Below are 24,383 nucleotides of genomic sequence, written 5' to 3' on the forward strand. Positions count from 1 at the left end.
CAGTGGGGTCTCTGCAAGACTTTAGTAACTACTGACGAGCAGACTTGGCTCTGGCAGAGGCAGTAGTAGTAACCTCATCGAAGATGACGGCCCAGAGTATACAGAAAATTATTAGTCTAAATGGTTTCTTAGAAAATTATCACTGTTAATATATGTGCAAAGAAACCAACAAGGGAGAATTTTACCTCGATTGGCTGAGGGTCATTCAGATGTGCACTGAGATTCATAAGGAGCTGGGGCATCCAGGTGGGAACATCATAAGGACTAGAAAGAACACATGCACCCAGTCCCAGCACCCCAGCATGGCGTTTCACCAACTCTGCAAAGAAAAAAGCATTTATATAAACAGATATGTACAGGACTCTATTGTACTTGCTACAGTGAGATAAATTAGTTTTCAATTATGCTAGTTGTTTCCAATGTGTGAATTTCTACCTTTAAATGACCCTGGATATGCACACATTATCAAAAACATGCTTTTAAGCCTAAATTAAAACATCCTGCATCCTATATTTTATAGGCTCTCTATTCTTTCTTTTCAGTGATACAAGTTAAAGTGTTTTCAAATTCTCAGTACAGACCTAAAAATACTTTGGTACTTAATTATTAAAAACAAAGTGTTCAACTTAAAAAAAACTAGAATTTATTGTATGCTGGTATTTCATTTGGACAGAGGAGTCTGGTGGAATACAGTCCATGGGGTCACTAAGAGTCAGACACAACTGAGCGACTAACACTTTCACTGTTATGTTATTGGAAATTCCCGTTAGGTAACTATATGACATAATTAAAACCCTGCTAGACAAAGAGAACAGACTTGTGTTTTTGGGGGGAGAGAGAAGATTGGATTCTGGGATTACCAAAGGGAAACAACTGAATACAGGACAGATCAACACTAGGGTCCCCCTGTACAGTGTGGGGAACTATATTCAACACCCAATGACAAACCATAATGAAAAAGAATATGAAGAAAAAATATATACAACTGAGTGATGGGATTCCAGTTGAGCTATTTCAAATCCTAAAAGAGGATGCTGCCAGCAAATCTGGAAAACTCAGCAGTGGCCACAGGACTGGAAAAGGTCAGTTTTCATTCCAATCCCAAAGAAAGGCAATGTCAAAGAATGCTCAAATTGCCGCACAATTGCACTCATCTCACACGCTAGTAAAGTAATGCTCGAAATTCTCCAAGCCAGGCTTCAGCAATATGTGAACCGTGAACTTCCTGATGTTCAAGCTGGTTTTAGAAAAGGCAGAGGAACCAGAGATCAAACTGCCAACATCCGCTGGATCCTCAAAAAAGCAAGAGCGTTCCAGAAAAACATCTACTTCTGCTTTATTGACTATGCCAAAGCCTTTGACTGTGTGGATCACAATAAACTGTGGAAAATTCTTCAAGAGATGGGAATCCCAGACCACCTGACCTGCCTCTTGAGAAACCTGTATGCAGGTCAGGAAGCAACTGTTAGAACTGGACATGGAACAACAGACTGGTTCCAAATAGGAAAAGGAGTATGTCAAGGCTGTATATTGTCACCCTGCTTATTTAACGTATACGCAGAGTACATCATGAGAAACGCTGGACTGGAAGAAGCACAAGCTGGAATCAAGATTGCCGGGAGAAATACCAATAACCTCAGATAAGCAGATGGCACCACCCTTATGGCAGAAAGGAAAGAACTAAAGAGCCTCTTGATGAAAGTGAAAGAGGAGAGTGAAAAAGTTGGCTTAAAGCTCAACACTGAGAAAACTAAGATCATGGCATCCAGTCCCACCACTCCATGGCAAATAGATGAGGAAACAGTGGAAACAGTGTCAGACTTTATTTTTTTGGGCTCCAGAATCACTGCAGCCATGAAATTAAGATACTTATTCCTTGGAAGGAAAGTTATGACCAACCTAGACAGCACATTAAAAAGCAGAGATGTTACTTTGCCAACAAAGGTCTGTCTAGTCAATGCTATGGGTTTTCCAGTAGTCGTGTATGGATGTGAGAGCTGGACTATAAAGAAAGCTGAGCACCGAAGAATTGATGCTTTTGAACTGTGGTGTTGGAGAAGACTCTTGAGAGTCCCTTGGACTGCAAGGAGATCCAACCAGTCCATCTGAAAGGAAATTAGTCCTAAGTGTTCACTGGAAAGACTGATGTTGAAGCTGAAACTCCAATACTTTGGCCACCTGATGCGAAGAGCTAACTCACTGGAAAAGACCCTGATGTTAGAAAAGATTGAAGGCAGGAGGAAAAGGGAACAACAGAGGATGAGATGGTTAGATGGCATCACCAACTCAATGGACAAGAGTGTGGGTAAACTCTGTGAGTTGGTGATGGACAGGGAGGCCTGGTGTGCTGCAGTCCATGGGGTCGCAGAGTCGGACACAACTGAGCGACTGAACTGAACTGAGTTACTTTGCTGTATAGAAAAAATTAACACAACATTCTAAATTAACTATACTTCAATAACACAGATCAGATGCTTTTTGGCTATGACATTTAAATTTCTCTTTAAACATGACACAGTCAATCAGATCTCATTGTCTTGTTTACCTTGATGCTCAATTAGAGTGCAAGCTTCTATAGAATGAGTCTTCACACTCTCACCAAATGCCTAGTGAAGTAATGATATTCCCCTCTCCAAATGAAAGCAAGAATTGGTTTGTCTACTTAGTTTCTTCTCTAAGTGTGTGTGTGCTATGTGTGCTAAGTTGCTTCCGTCGTGTCCAACTCTTTGAGACCTTATGGACAGTAGCCCACCAGGCTCCTCTGTCCATGGGACTCTTCACACAAGAATAATGGAGTGGGTTGCCATGCCCTCCTCCAGGGATCTTCCTGACCCAGGAACTGAACCCGTGTCTCTTACGTCTCACTGGCAGATGAATTCTTTACTACTAGCACCACACATAAGTTGTAAATTCTAAAAACAAATATTTTAACCCTCAAAAATAACTAATTCTGGATACCTCTCTTTATAAAGCAATTTCAGGTGAGTGGGTACAGACTTGATTTACTCTAATAGCTGTATGCAGCAGTGTACACATTCCTTCGTACCTTTCTCAATTTTAGCTTTTATATCCCAGGTCTTCCCTTCTATATATGCAAAGCTTCTCAAAAGCAGCTATTCCTGGTACCTAGCATGCTGCTAAGTTGCTTCAGTCGTGTCCGACTCTGTGCGACCCCAGAGACGGCAGCCCACCAGGCTCCCCGTCCCTGGGATTCTCCAGGCAAGAACACTGGAGTGGGTTGCCATTTCCTTCTCCAATGCATGAAAGTGAAAAGTGAAAGTGAAGTCGCTCAGTCGTGTCCGACTCTAGCGACCCCATGGACTGCAGCCCACCAGGCTCCTACAAGCATCCAATAAATATTTGTTGAGCAAGCCTGGTTAATTCCCAAAAGGTATTTTCTACCAGTATTGTTACCTGCAGAAGGAATCGTATCTCCTACAAAACCAGGGTCACGCTTCCTTTTCTTCGGTAGTTTTGTTTTGCAAAGTTGCTCAAAATGAATCTGCATAGGACTGTCCATGGTAAGGAAGTTACACTGTAACAGACCACTTAAGGTGGTAGCAGCCATTTCTCTAACCTGTAGAGATAATCACTTCCATTAGACTTGAGATCCTAAGCCTGGGGAGGTGGGGAGGGTGGTGTGGGAAGTGGGGTGGGGACTTTCCCTGATATTTGTATTCAAACTGTGTGAATGCTCTTTTGCAGTTTCTTAATGGAGAATCCATCAGGCTCTTAAAGGGTCCTGGCCTCAAAACAGATGAGTCACTAACACCAGGCTTACAGAAAGTAAACGCTTACCCATGCTATAAAAAATTTTCCGTACATTCTTTTCCCACTGACTGAGTTTTTCTTATCTGGAGTTTAACTGTAAAAGCAGTGCCAGAGCCTGACATTAAAATAAAACTTTCCTAGACTCTACATCCCTTAAAACAACTGCCGTTGTTATTTTCATTGGTAATAAAGACACAAGATAATTTCTATAATTGGCATACACAGTAGAGATTTATATCCGTTTTAATTCTTACAAACTTCATAGGCTGTTTTAAGACTATAAATACAGTCTATAGAAATACTAATAGTTTTTTCAAATTCAAGTGGGAACTCAAGTTTTGGGAAGACAAAAAAAAGCTGTAAAAAGTTATACACATCACAATAGTTTCTCCTGAACAGTTGTAAGGAAAGGCAGTAATAATTTGAAAAAATGCTTTGCCACTTATTCCTTCAAAACATTTTTTCTTCAATTTTTCAGTGTGACAGTTTGGGGGTACTTAACATATTCTTTGCTATTTTCATTATAATATATGAAATACATTATAAAATTTTTTATTATTTCATACTTGGTTGCATAGAGTAACAGCTAAGTTTAAGCCTACTACATGGAATAAAATATAAACATAATCTATAAAAGTGTTCTAAAACAAGATTCAGAAAACAGTCCATTTTGCTATAATATCTAAAGGTAGGAAACACTGTCCTTGGAGATTTCCACCTTTCCATTTCTATTCTTTAATGAAAAAAAAAAAAAAAAAAACAAACCCTCTAAAACAATTTACAGAGAGCTGCAAATATTTTAACTGGAGCTTGTCAGAGTTATGGCTACAGTGTAAGTACTCAGTAACTCGACACATCTGCTCCAAAGGACACAAGCAAGCTGGAATGCAAAATTAATAGGCTTCCAGTCCCAGTTTCCTATAGATACAAATGTATTTTCAGTGCTCTCAAATAAAATATATATAATCACTGGGAGTGCTCCACTATATGGAAAACCCATAAAGTCCACAAAATAAAATAAACAAAAATTTCACAAAACTTTCAATTACTTTTTCTTAACCTAAGGCCAATTTAGAAAGTTACGTCTTATTCCATAATTATCACATCATGCTTTTCTTACATTAGGCTGATGTGAACTAACATGGTCTTTTTGTACAAATATTAATGTTTCCTTAGCAAAAGCTGACTTCGATTTCTCTACCAAGGAAAATAAACAGGGATAACAATCTTTTCTTAAATCTACTGAATAATAGCACCTATGTGTAGATTTTCATTCTCTTGAAACTGCTCTCATACACATACCCATTAGCCCTTTAAAAATCAGTAAAATAAGTAGAGCATTATCATTTGCAATTTCATAGATAAGAAGACTTTGGTTCATCAGTGTTATCTGCCCAACTGCAAAGAGAAGCCAGAACAAGAATGTGTCCAGTGTTTGTTTACACTTGGGGTATCAAAGTAATTACAAAGGGCTATGTTAAAATTAAAGTTGCTTTACATATTAGTGTGTAAATACTCTTTTAGAGGCACCAAAATGCTTTCTTTAAATTTATTCAAATTTCAGTTTGCTATAACTTAAATTTTACCTCTAGCTGTTCATCCTCCAAAAGACTTATAACCAGCCACCTGATGTCTTTAACTGCATCTTCATTGTTTAGGAAAATAAAGAGGTTATAAAACACCATGGTCTGGAGGTAGGTCAGCACTGTGTATCTAGCATGCCAAGAACTGCTTCTTGCTGTCTGTGAATGAGAAATTAGTAGAAATGACCAGAACATGAGATGACAGTGGCATTATCCACAAATAATAGAAATTTGCAATGTAACTCTACTTTTACAAGTACAGCCAGAGCAAGCTCATCTTGTATTTCCTTCTAAACAAAAGGGCACACAAGCTGTCTCAGGTGAAGTTAAGTATTCTGAATATACGAATGAGAGTGAAAGGAAAGGAACACATGGATGAAAGTCAATTTTAGAAGAGTTATTTATAATTAATGACTTAACTCCTCCAAGGGCTGCATATTGTTGTATTTTACTTTTGATAGTAGTAGGTAGGGTAGTTAAAGCAAACAAAATGGAGAACTACTATAGTCTACTGCATAAAAAAATACCATTTGAGGCTATTAAAAAATATTTTTCAGTTGTAATCAAACTTAAAAATCTGAAAACTGAGGGAAAGTGTCCATTTTCTATATAACACACATAATAACTGGGTAAAGCTGAGCACAGAGTCACTAAAAATGCAGCTATGGGACTTCCGTGGTGGTTAAGACTCTGAGCTTCCACTGCCGGGGGTGCAGGTTTGATCCCTGGCTGGGGAACTAAGATCCCACAGATCCCACATGCCATGCAGTGTGGCCAAAAAAAAAAAAAAAAAATTTAAATTTAAAAAAATAAATAAATAAAAATGCCAGAAAATAGACACTCACTTAGGTCTTTTTACCACAAATCAGAAAACAGAAATGAATAAAATAAAGGGGAAATGGTAAAAGAGAATGCTCACCCCCACCCCAATAAGCACTTTGTATCCAAGGTGTTCCAAGAATTAGCTCCTTATGTATACAGAAAACATGGGGGTTGAGTGACCTGCACAAAGTCACAGACGTTGGTGGCAAAGCCATGTACAGATTCTAAATCTGTTTCTTTGGCTGACATATGTCTTCTCTCATGCTAAAAGAAGATTCACAATGAATGCAAATAGCAGGTATTGTGTGTGTGTATCACAGGTGACTTTGTGAAATTCTTAGAATGGTAAACCAAAATTCTAACCAAAGATACAAGTTTCTGATATACACTCTTACTTGATTTAGCACCTGAAGTACCAAAGGCACTTGATGAGGGTAAAGCAACCCCTGAGACATTAGTGATAAACATAACTTTGCATCTCTTTTCAGTTCATCATAGCTATTGTCATTTTCCACTGGGGCAATCTAGAGAACAACAAGAACAAAACAAAACAAAGACATAAATTAAAAAACAGCCAGTAAGTACAAAGGCATCCTTACATGAAAGAAATCACATTTTTAACAACTTCTACAGAAAAAACAAACATATACAAAACTAAAGAACAGTTTAATGAATTCCCATGAATCAACCAATTCTTCAACAATGACAAATTCATGGCTATTCCTTTCATTTTCTGCTCCCCTATTGTTCCCCCTCCCTCAATTATTTGAAACAAATACCAAACATATTTCATCCATAAGTATTTTATTTTTATCACTGAAAGACAAAGTCTCTTATTTAAAAAACATGTCATGAAATTATACATAAAAACTCATTACAGCTAAAATATGTTCAGTAGTGCTCAAATTTCTCCAAGTATTTCATACATGTTATCACAATTACTCTGGGGGAATCTGGTTCAACATAATAACCATACAACACTGCATTTGGAATGTCTGTTAATATTTAAGAACAATCTATAAATTTCCTCTACCCGCTTTCAAAATTCCTTTCTTTTAAAACAAGGGGGATGGGGCAGGTCCTTTGTTTTTACAGTCTCCCTTATTATGACCTCCCTTTCCTGACTACATTCCTTTGCGGCATCCACTGGCTCTAGTTTGTCCTATAAAGAAGCCATTAGATCCAGAGGTCTGATTTTATTCAAGTCTGACTGGGCACAATATAAGTATTAATAGTACTGTGTATTTCCTTCACTTACATCCAGTTTTCTCTTTTTGCGATGAACTATTATAAAAACATAAGTTTCCAAAATAGTGACACTCATTCCTCCTTCGTTGTTGCCTAGAATGCTTTATGGGCTTCTCTGGTGACTAGTGGTAAAGAATTCACCTGCTGATGCAGGAGACATGCGTTCAATCCCTGGATCAGGGAGATTGGAGATCCCCTGGAGAAGGAAACGGCTACCCACTCCAAGATTCTGCCTGGGAAATTCCATGGTCAGAGGAGCCTGGCGGGCTACAGTCCATGGGGGTGCAAAAGAATTGGACATGACTTAGCAACTAAACAACAGTGGAATGTTTTATACAAAAACCTCTTTCTTACTCAGAATGACTTCCCTAACCTCCAGATGTGAAAAATGAAACAATTTTTTAAAGTATCATTAAGAACCAATGCATTTCAACAAATTTGATGGTTTTAACCCACTGTGGTTACTCTTTTTTATAGAACTCAAACTGGCTCCAAGTCCTTTGAACAACTACAGCATCCTTGGTTTCTGGTATGACAAGATGACCTAGGTTTATTCTGTACATTTCTCGGTTCAAACCATATTTTTTAAAGAGAAAGAGATCATGTATTAGCACACTTTTTCTTTTGAGTATCTGAATCTTGAAGAGAAAGATGCAAGGAGACAGCACCCTGAAGAGACTATTAGATGCTGTTACCCAGGTCTTCAGAGCTGCTGTGGTTCCTACTCTGTTCTTAAGCTGTTACTTCCATTCTACGAACTATGCAGGTATCTCTGAGTAATTGAGCTAATTTACTAGTTTTGTTGGCACAGTCACTTAGTTTCTAATGCTTACAACCAAAATACAAAATAAGAATACAATGGTATAAAAAAGGAATGATCCTAATCTTTCTTTTGCGTTATCATACAAATTTATTATTTTTAGTGTATCACAGATCAGATTCAACTGCCATTAAACTGTGCTAACCTGTAGAAAGTGCTGCTCCCTTAAGATGGAAACACGTCCCCTCTCTCGCCCTGACCATTAGCATTTGAGCTCTTGATTATTCCAAGTTAAAGTCTGGTTAAAGACTTGTAACAGACATTTTACACTGTGCTCTCTAGGTCACAGGCACTATCTTATTTCCACCTCGTGAGGGATACTGCTATTATTCACACTACATAGAAGAAGATAACCTTAGATGTTCAGTAGCTTGTCTAAAATCACCAAAAAACAGCGCCTGTCACAGAAAGGATTTTAAACGAGATCTCTATTCAAAGCCTGTGCTCTGTTAGTTATTCTTGGTTAAAAATCCTCTTCTCTCATTCTGAAGCAAAATGGAGAATCTTAAAGTAGAATACACAAATAACTGAAACTTGCACCTTGTATTTCCAAGGGTTATTTTGGGGAAGGGGGGTATAAAACTGCTTTTCATGGGACAGGAAAAACAATAGTTCATTTAGAATCAAATAAATACCTCAAATATGTCCAAAACAAAACTACTGATCTCATCTCCACTATTTCTGTGCTCCTCCTACAGTTTAGTCAATGGTATAGTCCCCTCTTTATCTTTACTCTGTACATCTCATCTGTCTACACAATAATGCTGTTCATCTGTGCTGTGAGACCTGCATAACCCGGACCCCTTTTACCATGAAGACCTAAAAGAGGTTCTCAACCTCAATATTTGTATACTGAGGTCACGTGTTAGGCCCGTTACTAGCAAACTATGCAGTACAGTATTCTAGTGATTTACAGTTTTTATAAATTTCAAGTGGATTCAAACCATCCTATCAATCTCATTCTCATACACTATTTGCTTGCTGACTTTTTCTCTGAGTGAAGAAAAGGGGTGGAACTCCAGCTGGTCTAACATTCATTGCATATTACCCACTAACAAAACTATAAGCTCATATTCCATACCCACTGTGAAAGGCAGTGGAAAAAACTTGAAGCACCACTGCCCTAAAGACAAATCAAATCTACACCAAGGACTCACAAGTTACAAAGGCATATATATACATATACTAATAGCCACCGTCCACTTTTACATAGAGAAGACCCCAAAGGTATTCTGGGCATCAGGCCCTACAGGGCACTTTAAAAAGTATTTTAGTAGTGAATCCTTTGAAAATTACCAGGAGTGTTATCTTTTGGAATCTCCTAAAGACAAAACCGGAGAAGGCAATGGCACCCCACTCCAGTACTCTTGCCTGGAAAATCCCATGGATGGAGGAGCCTGGTAGGCTGCAGTCCATGGGGTCGCTAAGAGTCTGACACAACTGAGCGACTTCACTTTCACTTTTCACTTTCATGCACTGAAGAAGGAAATGGCAACCCACTCCAGTGTTCTTGCCTGGAGAATCCCAGGGACGGGGGAGCCTGGTGGGCTGCTGTCTATGGGGTTGCACAGAGTCGGACACGACTGAAGCGACTTAGCAGCAGCAGCAGCAGCAGCAAAGACAAAACACACTGTGGCAGATCAGAAGTTTAGCATGCCATTTGCTTATAAATAGTAACAAGGGCCCTGGTTCTTAAACAGCAACAACTGGACTGACCAGTAGCTATCACATAGTGGTGATATTTGTACTAAGCCTTCCCAATCTGCAATAAGACTATACTTATCCACAACCAACCACAGCATCACTATCAACTATAATTCTGGAAACTACTACATTAATCTTAGTTTACCAGCTTCAATCACTGAGTGGATGAATGATTAAAACCACCTCAGGTTGTATCTTGCAGCAAATAAAACTTCAATATGATCAATGGAGACAGGTTACTTTCTGCAAGTGTTCGTTAGAACCAACGATATACAGTGCCATTCAACATTATAAAATAAATACAATATGCACGCACATTAAGTCACTTTAGTCGTGTCCGACTCTTTGCGATCCCCATGGACTGTAGCCTGCCAAGCTCCTCTGTCCAAGGAGTTCTCCAGGCAAGAGTACTGGAGTGGGTTGCATTCCTTTCTCCAGGGAATCTTCCTGACCCAGGGATTGAACCCGGGTCTCCCACACTGCAGGCAGGCTCTTTACCATCTGAGCCACCAGGGAAACCCAAATACAATATACTGAACATTTTGATTTTTGGATTTATTACACATTGAATTAAAAAGTCAGAAACAGTTATATTCAAAAATGCCACTGTAACTTTCTTTTAAGCAAGCAGTATTTTCCTAAACTATTATTACTTGCAAATTGGCTCTCAGTGAAACAATATTCTGTCTTTAGACTTTTCACATTAACTGTCAAAATCTTACTCTTACCTAATATTAAAAAGATAATTTCAACAAATATTTAACTCAACGGCACAGGAGCGGCAGCTGCGACAGCGCAGGAATGGCTGAGAGAAGCTACCCCACGTCCAAGGTCGGGGCGGCAACCGAGAGGAGCTACCCTACGTCCAAGGTCAGGGCAGCAGCCAAGAGGACCTACCCCACATCCAAGGTAAGGAGCAGTGGCTGTGCTTTGCTGGAGCAGCCCTGAAGAGATACCCCATGTTCAAGGTAAGAGAAACCCAAGTAAGATGGTAGGCACTGAGAGAGGGCATCAGAGGGCAGACAGACTGAAAACACGATCACAGAAAACTAGCCAATCTGATCACATGGACCACAGCCTTGTCTAACTCAATGAAACTAAGCCATGCCCTGTGGGGCCACCCAAGATAGATAGGTCATGGTGGAGAGGTCTGACAGAATGTGGTCCACTGGAGAAGGGAATGGCAACCCACTTCAGTATTCTTGCCTTGAGAATCTCATGAACAGTATGAAAAGGCAAAAAGACAGGATGCTGAAAGATGAACTCCCCAGGTCTGTAACTGCCCAATATGCTACTGGAGATCAGTGGAGAAATAACTCCAGAAAGAATGAAGGGATGGAGGCAAAGCAAAAATTACACCCAGTTGTGGATGAGACTGGTGATAGAAGCAAGGTTCGACGCTGTAAACAGCAATATTGCATAAGAACCTGGAATGTCAGGTCCATGAATCAAGGCAAATTGGAAGTGGTCAAACAGGAGATGGCAAGAGTGAACACTGACATTCTAGGAATCAGCGAACTAAGATGGACTAGAATGGGTGAATTTAACTCAGACGACCATTGTATCTACTACTGTGGGCAGGAATCCCTTAGAAGAAACGAAGTAGCCATCACAGTCAACAAAAGAGTCTGAAATGCAGTATTTGGATGCAACCTCAAAAACGACAGAATGACCTCTGTTCATTTCCAAGGCAAACCATTCAATATCACGGTAATCCAAGTCTAAGCCTCTACCAGTAACGCTGAAGAAGCTGAAGTTGAACGGTTCTATGAAGACCTATAAGACCTTTTAGAATACCCAAAAAAGATGTCCTTTTCATTAGAGGGGACTGGAACGAAAAAGTAAGAAGTCAAGAAACTGCTGGAGTAACAGGCAAATATGGCGTTGGAGTACAAAATGAAGCAGGGCAAAGGCTAATAGAGTTCTGCCAAGAGAACACACTGGTCATAGCAAACACCCTCTTCCAACAACACAAGAGAAGACTACACATGGACATCACCAGATGGTCAATACTGACATCAGATTGATTATATTCTTTGCAGCCAAAGATGGAGAAGCTCTATACAGGCAGCAAAAGCAAGACCGGGAGCTGACTGTGGCTCAGATCATGAACTCCTTATTGCCAAATTCAGACTGAAATTGAAGCAAGTGGGGAAAACTACCAGACCATTCAGGTATGACCTAAATCAAATCCCTTATGATTACACAGTGGAAGTGAGAAATAGATTTAAGGGACTAGATCTGATAGAGTGCCTGATGAACTATGAACGGAGGTTCGAGACACTGTACAGGAGACAGGAATCAAGACCATCCCCAAAATATACCCATTTGAATGCAGAGTTCCAAAGAATAGAAAGGAGAGTAAGAAAGCCTCCCTCAGTGATCAATGCAAAGAAATAGAGGAAAACAATAGAATGGGAAAGACTAGAGATCTCGTCAATAAAATTAGATACCAAGGGAACATTTCATGCAAAGATGGACTCAATAAAGGACAGAAATGGTATGGACCTAACAGAAGCAGAAGATATTAAGAAGAGGTGGCAAGAATACACAGAAGAACTGTACAAAAAAGATCTTCACGACCCAGATAATCATGATGGTGTCATCACTCACACTCACCTAGAGCCAGACATCCTGGAATGTGAAGTCAAGTGGACCTCAGGAAGCATCATTACGAACAAAGCTAGTGGAGGTGATGGAATTCCAGTTGAGCTATTTCAAATCCTGAATGATGATGCTGTGAAAGTGCTGCACTCAATATGCCAGCAAATTTGGAAAACTCAGCAGTGGCCACAGGACTGGAAAAGGTCAGTCTACATTCCAATCCCAAAGAAAGGCAATGCCAAAGAATGCTCAAACACAATTGCACTCATCTCACATGCTAGTAAAGTAATGCTCAAAATTTTCTAAGCCAGGCTTCAGCAATACATGAACCATGAACTTCCAGATGTTCAAGCTGGTTTTAGAAAAGGCAGAGGAACCAGAGATCAAATTTCCAACATCCACTGGATCATGGAAAAAGCAAGAGAGTTCCAGAAAAACATCTATTTCTGCTTTACTGACTATGCCAAAGCCTTTGACTGTGTGGATCAGAATAAACTGTGGGAAATTCTGAAAAAGATGGGAATACCAGACCACCTGACCTGCCTCTTGAGAAACCTGTATACAGGTCAGGAAGCAACAGTTACTGGACATGGAACAATAGACTGGTTCCAAATAGGAAAAGGAGTACATCAAGGCTGTATATTGTCACCCGGCCTATTTAACTTACATGCAGAGTACATCATGAGACATGCTGGGCTGGAGGAAGCACAAGCTGGAATCAAGATTGCTGGGAGAAATATCAATAACCTCAGATATGCAGATGACACCACCCTTATGGCAGAAAGTGAAGAACTAAAGAGCCTCTTGATGAAAGTGAAAGAGGAGAGTGAAACAGCAGGCTTAAAGCTCAACATTCAGAATACTAAGATCATAGCATCCAGGCCCATCACTCCATGGCAAATAGATGGGGAAACAGTGGAAACAGTGGCTGACTATTTTTTGGGGCTCCAAAATCACTGCAGATGGTGACTACAGCCATGAAATTAAAGGATGCTTACTCCTTGGAAGGAAAGTCATGACCAACCTAGACAGCATATTAAAAAGCAGAGACATTACTTTGTCAACAAAGGTCCGTCTGGTCGAGGCTATGGTTTTTCCAGTGGTCATGTATGATGTGACAGTTGGATTATAAAGAAAGCTGAGCACCAAAGAACTGATGCTTTTGAACTGTGGTGTTGGAAAAGACTTGAGAGTCCCTTGGACTGCAAGGAGATCTAACCAGTCCATCCTAAAGGAGATCAGTCCTGGGTGTTTATTGGAAGGACTGGTGTTGAAGCTGAAGCTCCAATACTTTGGCCACCTGATGAAGTGCTGACTCATTTGAAAAGACCCTGATGCTGGGAAAGATTGAGTGCAGGAGGAAAAGGGGACGACAGAGGATGAGACTGTTAGATGGTATCACCAACTCAATGGACATGGGTTTAGGTGGACTCCGGGAGTTGGTGATTGACAGGGAGGCCTGGCATGCTGTGTTCATGGGGTCGCAAAGAGTCGGAAATGACTGAATGATTGAACTGATCACCTAATGATTTTCCTGTGATGACTTTTTTTAGAGATGTACACAAATCATACAGCCTGAAAACTTATCAACCCTCTGATAATAATTTCTTTTGAAGGTCAAAAGGGGATGCAGCTTTAATTTCAGACATAAACTTACCTTAAAGAACAAAGGCAGAAGCTGAAGTTGTTCTGCGACTGCTGTAGAGAATGATCTTCCTGCACTTGCCATCAGCCATTTCAAAACTTATGGAAACAAAAACAAAGAGTCAGTCTTCACTACTGAGTTAGAGACTACATAAGGTAGAATAGTTCTATGATATAGTGCAACCCAGAAAAGCACTCTGAGAGCTCTTCAATGTAAAGAAAGAGATCATCTGTGTTACTTCACAGATTTGATCAGCAGTGTGACAGGATCCTAAACAAAGGTTATCAACCAATCCAGGGAACTGAAATCACTTTCAAAAGAATCAATCGGCTAGCTATTGATAACTATTTATCTACAAACAACCACATGAAGTACAGATGAAAACCAGCCTTCAAACATCCTCACAAAGCAAAAATGATAATGAAATTAGTTGTTTACACTCCTAGTAAAGATCTACAACTCAAAAACAACAAAACAACCTAATTCAAAACTGGGCAAAGACCTTGACATTTCTCCAAAGAAGAAACAAAAATGGAAATGAAAAGAAACAAAAATGAAAAATGAGGGCAATGTAAATCAAAATAAGATACCTTCTTCACACCTACTAGGAGAGCTATTGTCATAAAAACAGAAAACAAATGTTGGCCAAAAGGTGCAAAAGTTGAAATCTTTCTAATACTGCTGTTTGGAATATAAAATGATGAGGCCACTGTAGAAAATACCTTGGTGGCGCCTCAAAAAATTAAACATAGAATTACCCTATGGTATAGCAATTCTGCTTTCAATACCCAAAAGACATGAAAGCAGAGACTCAAATATAACTTTATATTAACATTCATAAAAATACTATTCATAATAGCCAAAAGGCATAAGCAACCTAAAAGTCTATGAATAGAAAAACACTGAAAACATTACACAAAGTGAAAAAAGCCAGACATAAAAGGAGAAATATTTTATGATTCTCCTTACATGAGATACCTAGAATAGGCATATTATAGAGACAGAAAGTAGATTGAAGGTTGTCTGAGGCTGAGGGAGGGGAGAATGAGGAGCTATTTTTTAACGGGTACAGGGCTTCAGTTTTGCAAGATGAAAAGAGTACAAAGATGGGTGAAAGTGATGGCCATACAATAATGTAAACTATTTGATGCCACTCAACTGTAAATGTTATATTATGTACATTTTACCATAATAATTAAAAAAAGAGAAAAAAGTCAGTAGGATAATCTAAAGTATCTGTTTTTAAAGGGGGTTTCTACTAACTTGAGCCACTCACTAGTTTTTAAGAGTTTAATGCCCTGGGTTCGTTCATCTTCTTCACCAATTCCATTTTCTTCCATAACATGGTTCTGAATTTCTTCATCTACATCCATGAGGGGTTTCAACTTCTCTAGAATTCGAGCAGTAAACTCAGGGACACGAGGTGATGCTGTTGGTGCAGTGTTTGGCAAAGAAACATCTATCATGAATATATAGGTCAGCACACTGTAAAATAAAATATATATAGTAAGAATAGATCCCACATTATGGATAAAACTAAGGTTCAAAAGTATGACCCAACCAAAGTAAATCTGCCCAGGACAATTCCTGGAGAGGAACTTGTGCCTACAACTTGTGCCTGTGCCTACAACTCTGAGGTATTAAAAACTGCAGTGTGGCAACCACTCCCCACTTGCTTGTGAGCACAATACCATTCTATTTTACATTCAGAAAGTGCAAGTGTAGTTGCTCAGTCAAGTCGGACTCTTTGGGACCCCAAGGACTGTAGCCCACAGGCTTCTCTGTCCATGGAATTCTCCAAGCAAGAATACTGAAGTGGATTGCCATTCCCCTCTCCAGGGGATTGTTCCAACCCAGGAATCGAACTGTGGTCTCCTTCCGTTCAGAGCCTCTCATCTAAGGTCCCACAATACAATATAAAACAAAATCTGAAGAAAAGTATATCACAAAACTCAACAGTAACATAAACAGTATGTATTATTTGACACCAAAATTTAATAAAAAGGACTCAAGAGGTATACCATACCACAGGGAAAATAATACCCACCTCCCTATTCTTTCCCTAACATTTTTGTAAACCTGGGTGAGTTTGGGCTCCAAATACTTCAGTAGTCTATGCAATAACTCAGGCACTCTCCACTCTTGCTGGGCAAGGCCGCCTTGGAGGACATAGAGTCGACTAAAAATCAAAACAAATGAGAGCTGGGTTAGTGCCCCTCTCCACCTTTGCCTGTCCCCCACTCCCCCACTCTGTGGCATGTGGGATTTTAGTTCCGTAGCCAGGGATCAAACCCATGCCCCTTCAGTGGAAGTACAGGGTCTTAACACTCGAACACAAGGGAAGTTCTGCCTTTACATGTTGACAGTCTGTATTCTACCTAAAACTGTTTCATTTTCAAGCTGACAGTATAGAACAGCATCTTTAGGAAGACTTTATTATTTTTTTCTACATCATTTTCTCTGTATTCCATTTCATCTCCACTACTATACAGACAAAAGAAACAGACTTTAGAATACTCACTGAGTTAATCTCTAAGCATTAGAAGTTTCCTTACTAATTAATATTAATAATAAATGACTTTTCTTATTAACAGGATTATCTAGATTTCCTTCTATTGTTCAGTAATTTGTTTTACAGCTCCTTATGCCCAAGTATATTTTTCCTTAAAAGGATTACTATCTTCTTTCCTAATAGGAAAGTATAAAAAATTAGATCATGTGATAAGGAAGTTAGTAATATCATAATGGTACAAAAGAGCAGTCCTGATAGAAAAGATGTTAACAATAGAGTAGGCTGGACCTACTTTTTGTTTGAACTGCTCAGGCTGCCTTCATTTCTCCTACTTGTTCTCAAGTGAGAAATAACTCTACTTAGCATCATAGGTTGTATGTAAATGGACTATGGTCATCACTCAGAAGAACGGGGTTACGATATGTAGCTGTTAGAGGTGCAGAGCTTCACTTCCACTTCTACATCAAGAACAAAGATGTTATCTTTTGTTAACCTCCTCAGTTTCCTTCTTATTTACCATGCATCTACAAAGGATCCTCCTTCACCACTCAGTGGTGATTCCAACAGCAGTTCAAAAAGCCAATGAAGTTTCCGGGGATCTCTGCTTTCCTGTGTTGAAAACATAAAGTAGCAATTAAAACAGGGGCCATATAATTCTGCAAATAAATCAGACATCCTTACTTTAGAAATATAAACAAACCTAAGTCTTGAGGAAGAAAATCAAATTAAAACTTATGGGTGAGTCAAATCCAAATGTAGCTGATGTTAGGAAGAGCAACAGTGAGAAAACTGTCAGCTAATCAGACTGTTTTAAATCAAAGTATAACTGCTCTGCACGTTTCTGTTGTCAAAAATGACACCTATAACCTTGTATCATCTGGCTTTTACTATATATAAGTGACACTTCTAGGTATATGAGTTGGCTTGTCATTTAATCTAAAAATGCAATTATCATGGCAAAGAAGGTATAATTATTACTTAAGAGTTATCACTCAAGGCTTGTTTAAAAGGCTAAACAGCACCATCTCTCCAGTTATGTAAGAGGACAAAATTTCAGGATCAAGAAATATGAGATTTTACATATTTTGAGATAGGGTATGAAATAGTTTGAATAGATCATTAGTGAGACACAAAAATGAAGAGGAAAACTTACACAGGATGTTGCTATACAAGTTCCCCAGTCGTTGTAAGTTTCTACTGTAATGTTGGACAATGCTGTTCGAAGTAGAGGACATAGAAGTTCCCAAAGCTTCTCCACCTACTCAAATAAAATATAGAAGTTAACGATACTCAGAACACTTTTCTTAAACTATCTGTTCCTGCAAACCCACACATACAAATACACAAACTGATCTTTCCTTTATTTCTTAAAAGACCCAAAGAATTGAAGAAGGTACCATGATACATGAAAACATGGCCAGATAATACGGCAATTTCCTCCCCTCTTCCCCCCGCAAAAAAAAAAAGAAAAGAGGAGACAACTTATATGGTTCTGTACAAAATCTCTCCTACTATTGAGAAGTTATCTATTCAAATGTCTGAATAACATAGTACACTGAGCTAAAACAAAACCTCAATCATCTCTGTATTTTGCATGCTTACAGTCACAGGATTGAATTCTAATACAGGAACCAATGACGTTTCAATACAATTTAGTATTACCTGAAAGCATCATCTTTACATTCCAAGTTTTGGGTTATTATAAATAGCATTTAAAAATGTGTTCCAGTTACACAGGCAGTGAATATATGGGTCTAAACACTGAACTGCTTCTCATAGTTTAGTGAGAGCACAAATATCCTTGACAAAATGCAGATTCTGATTAATTAGCTCAGGATGGGTCTTGAGATCCTACTTTTCTAATAAACTCCCAAGTGATGCTTAAGCTACAGGTCCATGAACCCTACTTTAGTCAAAAGGACCTATGTTAAGACAAATGGGGAAGAGATGGTTTGTGATAAAATTTCCAGTTTAGCATTAGACTCTGAATAAAAAGGAAAACAAGCTATATTTTATAACAACTAAAAAGGAAAGGAGCTGTATTCTGGGATTGAGGTAACTCAAAAATGATAGAGAAAGGATGACAAGGCTACATATTAACATATTTACATAAAACTGCTTCATGATATACCAGGAAAATGGCAATGTTACAATCTAACAAATTCTTTTATTTAATACATGATTTGAATAAGTATAAAATAATATATTAATATATTAAAAAGTGTTCATAATCCTCCTACGTGTAATTAAGTATGAATGTTTTCAGGCATTCTGAACATTTTACCAGGTTACTTTCAGTCTAGTGCATTTTGCTAGGAAAGAAACTAACCTTGAGGTGGATATGTAAAACTTAATCTTACAATTCAAAAGAGGGATACTCAAAACAAGGCTGTCAAATTCAAAACCATCTACAAGACCAAATGAGTAAAGCAGCACAGAGGCTAAGAGAAAAGACTTCAGGAGAAGCTAGAGAGTGCCTCATGAAGGGAGACGCTCATGCACAGCCCCAGCCAACTGATACAGTGCAGCAACATGGGAGCAGGGTTCCAGGAGCTTCCTGTTTTTCAAGAGAAACTAAAGTTCTTTTTGCATGACATACCTGGATGGAAAATAATTCAAATTGTAAAAGATATTCAGTGCCACCTACAGAACATGACTCTGTGACCTATACTCTAAAGCAATGGAGAGTCAAAAGTGAAAGCCGCTCAGTCGTGTCTGACTCTTTGAGACCACTTGGACTATACAGTCCATGGAATTCTCCAGGCCAGACTACTGGAGTGGGTAGCCTTTCCCTTCTCCAGGGGATCTTCCCAACCCAGGGATCAAACCCAGGTCTCCCGCATTGCAGGCAGATTCTTTACGAACTGAGCTATCAGGGAAGAAAAGCAATATGGAGTCAAGCATTTAATCTTTTAGGTGCTAATATCATTTTTTTTTAAAAGATGCGTGTCTCCTCGGTGCAGCAGTGAAAATGTTTTGATAAACACATACTCTGCTGTCCATTTTGGAGGGCATGGGCACCGCAGGCTGACCCCGTGGAGATGAGATAAGCACACAGGACCACTGGCTGCTCCACTGCTGTTCCCACCACCATCCCCGTCAGACACCTGTCCGACCACCTGCCGCCTCACTCCCTCAGCAGGACTGCTGGCCCCAAGGTGGCACTTGAACACAGGCAGAGGGGCAGAGGAGGCTGAGGGGACTAATCCAGGTGTTAATACCCAATGCGTTGGGAATTGCTACACAAATGGACAATGCAACTTTAAGAAATGTGCTCCACAAATTACATCACCTTTTCAAATGTCCAATGCTTAGAGCCTCTGATTAAGCCAGCTATAATTTCTGCAACACATCGCTGGGTGCTCTCATGTGAATCTGCAACCAAACGTTCTAAATGGGGCTTCAGAACTGGGAGGAAGGCATCATCAAAATTTCTGAATATACCCTATGCAAATAAAGAAAAAGTTCTTCAGTACTCAAATGACTACATCTCCATTATAACATGCTCATATTTGTTTACTATATTACTACTGTGCTTAAAATAATCTATGTTCTCACCTTAGAACTTAACTGCTTTAACAATGTAAGTTAAAATGATAAAACCACTTGTTATTTGCCACATCACATTAAAATATAATCAATGAAATAAAACTTAATAATCTTTCTGATCTTACAAATATCACACACACCTCAAGAAAAATCAAACAAATATGAAATGCATACAGTCTTGTGGGTTTTGGTATTTTATCTCTACTGCTAATTACAAATATTAGAGATAAACACTAAAAAGCCTGGTTTTTTGAATCCTAAACCTTAAGCCAAGATGAATACGACAGGCATTACTTCTAAAGTAATTTTAAATAAAGGTAACAGGTGACTAAACTCAAACTTTGATCAAATACTTTAGAACTCACAAACCTACAAACTGAGAATCACTAAGCTTTATGAAAAGGGTATATAAATAACAGTTACCTTAAAGAGGCAAAAACGTCGAGGATTAAATTTATCTTTTCCTTTTCTGTCTTCTAAAGATAGAAAGGTAATTAACTGTTCGACAAATTTAGGATCAGAAAAATGATCAAATATAATCTGTTCTGCCTATAAAATTGGAAAAAAAAAAAGAACATTCAGGGATTAAAATTTATTCAAAATTATTTCCATATTTATAAACTACCATAAGTTAAAAGTAAACTTTGTTCAGAATTACAGAAGCTACAGCATAAACGTAACTGAGGAAGACATAAATTTAAAATTCTTCAAAATGATAAAGAAGTTCTATGAAGACTGAGAGGTTCCAACTTAAATCTATAAATAATTATTTACTGATTATCCACCATTTATATGCAATAAAAAACTAAAAGTCAGTACCTAAGTGAGTGCTAATTAGGCAGTTGAGAGTGACTTAGAGACATAAGCCTTGTGACAGCTGGTCCTAAGAGAAGGGAGGAGGGTTGGGGCAGGGGGAGAAAGGGAGTATACATTTGCCAGCACTTACTGTACTACACTGCAGGACACAAATTTGGGGGAGAAAAACGTGAACTAAGTTCTAATAAATCAATAGCCAAAAGCAAGACGCATGTGAACCAGGTGTGTTCACAAATGGTGAAATTAGATGCTTACCTCTGTCAAATCCTCCCTGCTTCTGCCAAGCTTAGGTTGCTCCTCCACACCAGCATAAACAACCATATTCCTACACAGTAAGAGTTTGTATTGGTAACACACGTAGATAGAAAACAACATTAGAGCTTCATGGATAAAAAGCATGAGATGTCCACCAGCAGACGAATGGGTAAGAAAGTTGTGGTACGTATACACAATGGAATATTATTCAGCCATTAAAAAGAATACATTTGAATCAGTTCTAATGAGGTGGATGAATTGGAGCCTACTATAGAGTGAAGTAAGTCAGAAAGAAAAACACCAATACAGTATACTAATGCATATATATGAAATTTAGAAAGATGGTAACAATGACCCTATATGCAAGACAGCAAAAGAGACACAGATGTATAAAACAGTCTTTTAGACTCTGTGGGAGAAGGCGAGGTTAGGATGATTTGAGAGAACAGCACTGAAACATGTGTATTTTCATATGTGAAACAGATCGCCAGTCCAGGTTCGATGCATGAGACAGGGCGCTCAGGGCTGGTGCACTGGGATGACCCTGAGGGATGGGATGGGGAGGGAGGTGGGAGGGGGTTCAGGATGGGAACAGATGTACACCCATGGCTGATTCATGTCAATGTATGGCAAAAACCACTACAATATTATAAAGTAATTAGCCTCCAATTAAAATAAATTAAATAAAATACAAAAAAAAAATCTATCAGGTCGCGCATCCTAATAACATAGATTACTAGGGTCAATAAAAGACAAAGAAGTATTTCTTGGGGCTGGTTTAGACAGGTGTAGTATTTTTTTAATAGGCAAGAATATAATTCAAAGCAACTATTAACAAACTCCTTAGAAGTGTAATGGTAGGACTAAGAAAGTCTAAGGGAAAGACAAGAATAGAGGCAGGATGAGGCACAGCACTGACAAGAACAAAGAAAAGAAGAGCGGAAAAGCTAGAGATTGTGTATCTTTGGTGACAGAGTGCCTATGCTTCAACAGCCTCAGAACGTCCACAGAAATCCAGATGACAAAACAAATTTTATTGAAGATAAGCTGTTCAGTAGTAAGGTGCGTGGCAAGCTGCAACTTACTGTGGCCAGGTGTAGTATCCCCAATGAGTTTTTTCCACAAAGCAACTTGACTCCCATTCTTTTTTAGTTCTTGGTATGCTTTTGCTATCATAATGCAACCAGTGGTTATCAGGCCTATCACCAGCAACAATCTGGGTGGGTTTAGGATATCCACCTAAGGAAAAGACAATTACATTTGATGAACTTCAAAATATCTGTGCAATAATTATTCTCAACAACCAATCCATAGTGCTAGTGTGACTTTATCTTCCTAACAAGATTCTATGAAAATTCAGTCAAGCAAAAAACCACATACATATGAAGCATTTCAAATCAGAAGAGGAAAAATGGGCTTATCATCTACTAAATGGTGCTGGGATAGTTATCTGAGGGGGGAAAAAAAAAATCAAGTTTGATCCGTACTTCATTCCTTTTACCAAAATTTAAAAAATTGTTAGGTTTGATTAATTTAATTAGGCTTGACTTAATTACAAAGCTCAAAGAATTCCCATGTATTCTTCAACCAGATGGCTTCAATTTTTACATTTCACCATGTGTACACTTTCACATTCTCTCTCTGTTCCAAAATAAAGATGGTGGCGCACAGCTAAACTCCCCTCCTAAAATGGGGTAGGGAGGAAAACTGAAGATAGCTGTTTGAATATCTCAGGAGTTACCAGAGATTAAAAAAAATTTGATAGTCAAATGATAAATTTGGTTAGGATTTGGCATGCTCACTGCTGAGGGCCTGGGTTCAATTACTGGTCGCAGAACTAAGATCCCAGAACTAAGCATGAGGTGCAGCCCCCCCAAAATATTTCCCCTTCCAAAATCAAATTAACTTTGCCCCTAAACATTTATTGATGAATTAATGGTAATGGTATTCAAGTCTGTGAAATACTGTTTGAGAAATAACTAGTACAACTGCTTAACTGGTGAGATAAATAAGAAGTAGATAATGTGTATCCAGAGTGTGTAAAAGGTACACATTTTACGTATTATGAAGACATAAAGAGCCATCTGTTTTATAAATATCGTTATCACTAGTTTTTACCAGGTCAACTGTTTTCCCTTTATAATATTATTTCATACTTAGAATTAAAATCTTCCTAGGGGCTTTCCCTGGTGTCCAGTGGCTAAGACTCTGTACTCCCAATGGAGGGAGTCTGGGTTTGATCCCTCGTCAGAGAACTAGATCCTACATATCACAACTAAGAGTTTGCGTGCTGCAGCTGAACATCCAGCATGTTAAAACAAAGATCTTGCGTGCTACAACTAAGCTCTGGCACAGCCAAACAAATATCTTTTTTTAAGTAAAAAAAAATCTCCTATACTTCTATACTTGGTACAGAAAAATATGTGGATCAAGAACTATAATTTATTCATTTCAAAGAAGCTTTCCAAGTCTGACTAAGAAGCACTATTCATCACATTTGGTAATACTTACTGATTTCATAGGGACTGATGGTCAGTTTTTTGTGGGTTCTTTTTAGCTGCTTAAGAATGCCAGCAACAGCTGAGATTGCCATCTAGAAAAGAAGCAGGTAAGGTACATTTTACATCTCTCAAAGGGTTGCTACCTTGACCCAAAGCAGAAGCTGAGTTTTGTTTTTCTCAAAAGCAGAGAAATACCTCACCCACTGACGGCACAGTCACGTGAGTGCTAACTCTGATTTGGGCTGAGTCGTTTGCAGTTCTTACTGTTGAACCCTCAACCCATGCAAGGCTCTGCCTAAACAACCTGTATCCTTTCTTTGTTCCTGCTTATTCTTCCTATCTCAGCCTAGACATTTCTTCCTAGGGATCTTTTCCCAATGTGCCAGGCCAGGTCACCCGCCTCAGATAGTTTTCAAGTAAAACCAAAAATCTTTATCCCTCAGACACCTTTTCCTTCCTGTAACATGTTATAATATACCTGTGGTTAATTTTTCAAAGTCAGGCTGTCCAATAACCTATAAACGTGTTTCCTGCTATATCCCCAGTGTTGAAA

General features: G+C 38.7%; 1 protein-coding gene across 2 annotated transcripts in view; it reads right to left on the reverse strand.

The window, feature by feature from the left end:
* Positions 1-24,383, reverse strand: part of PSME4 (proteasome activator subunit 4) — a 100,178-nt gene that overhangs the window by 2,620 nt on the left and 73,175 nt on the right. The window contains exons 32-45 of one of the 2 annotated variants that reach the window (XM_027555278.1): positions 23,841-23,922; positions 22,415-22,568; positions 21,330-21,399; positions 20,682-20,807; positions 20,002-20,154; positions 17,863-17,967; positions 17,227-17,318; positions 16,245-16,376; positions 15,474-15,682; positions 14,210-14,295; positions 6,572-6,700; positions 5,358-5,513; positions 3,415-3,577; positions 186-319 (exon numbers count right to left, since the gene is read on the reverse strand). In XM_027555278.1, coding sequence (XP_027411079.1) covers positions 186-319; positions 3,415-3,577; positions 5,358-5,513; positions 6,572-6,700; positions 14,210-14,295; positions 15,474-15,682; positions 16,245-16,376; positions 17,227-17,318; positions 17,863-17,967; positions 20,002-20,154; positions 20,682-20,807; positions 21,330-21,399; positions 22,415-22,568; positions 23,841-23,922 — 1,791 coding nt within the window. Of the gene's footprint in view, positions 1-185; positions 320-3,414; positions 3,578-5,357; positions 5,514-6,571; positions 6,701-14,209; positions 14,296-15,460; positions 15,683-16,244; positions 16,377-17,226; positions 17,319-17,862; positions 17,968-20,001; positions 20,155-20,681; positions 20,808-21,329; positions 21,400-22,414; positions 22,569-23,840; positions 23,923-24,383 lie in introns of those variants that run through there. The other variant, XM_027555280.1, reaches the window with a different exon arrangement.

This window comes from Bos indicus x Bos taurus, chromosome 11 (assembly GCF_003369695.1).
Source record: "Bos indicus x Bos taurus breed Angus x Brahman F1 hybrid chromosome 11, Bos_hybrid_MaternalHap_v2.0, whole genome shotgun sequence".
In the NCBI taxonomy this organism is placed as follows: domain Eukaryota; kingdom Metazoa; phylum Chordata; class Mammalia; order Artiodactyla; family Bovidae; genus Bos; species Bos indicus x Bos taurus.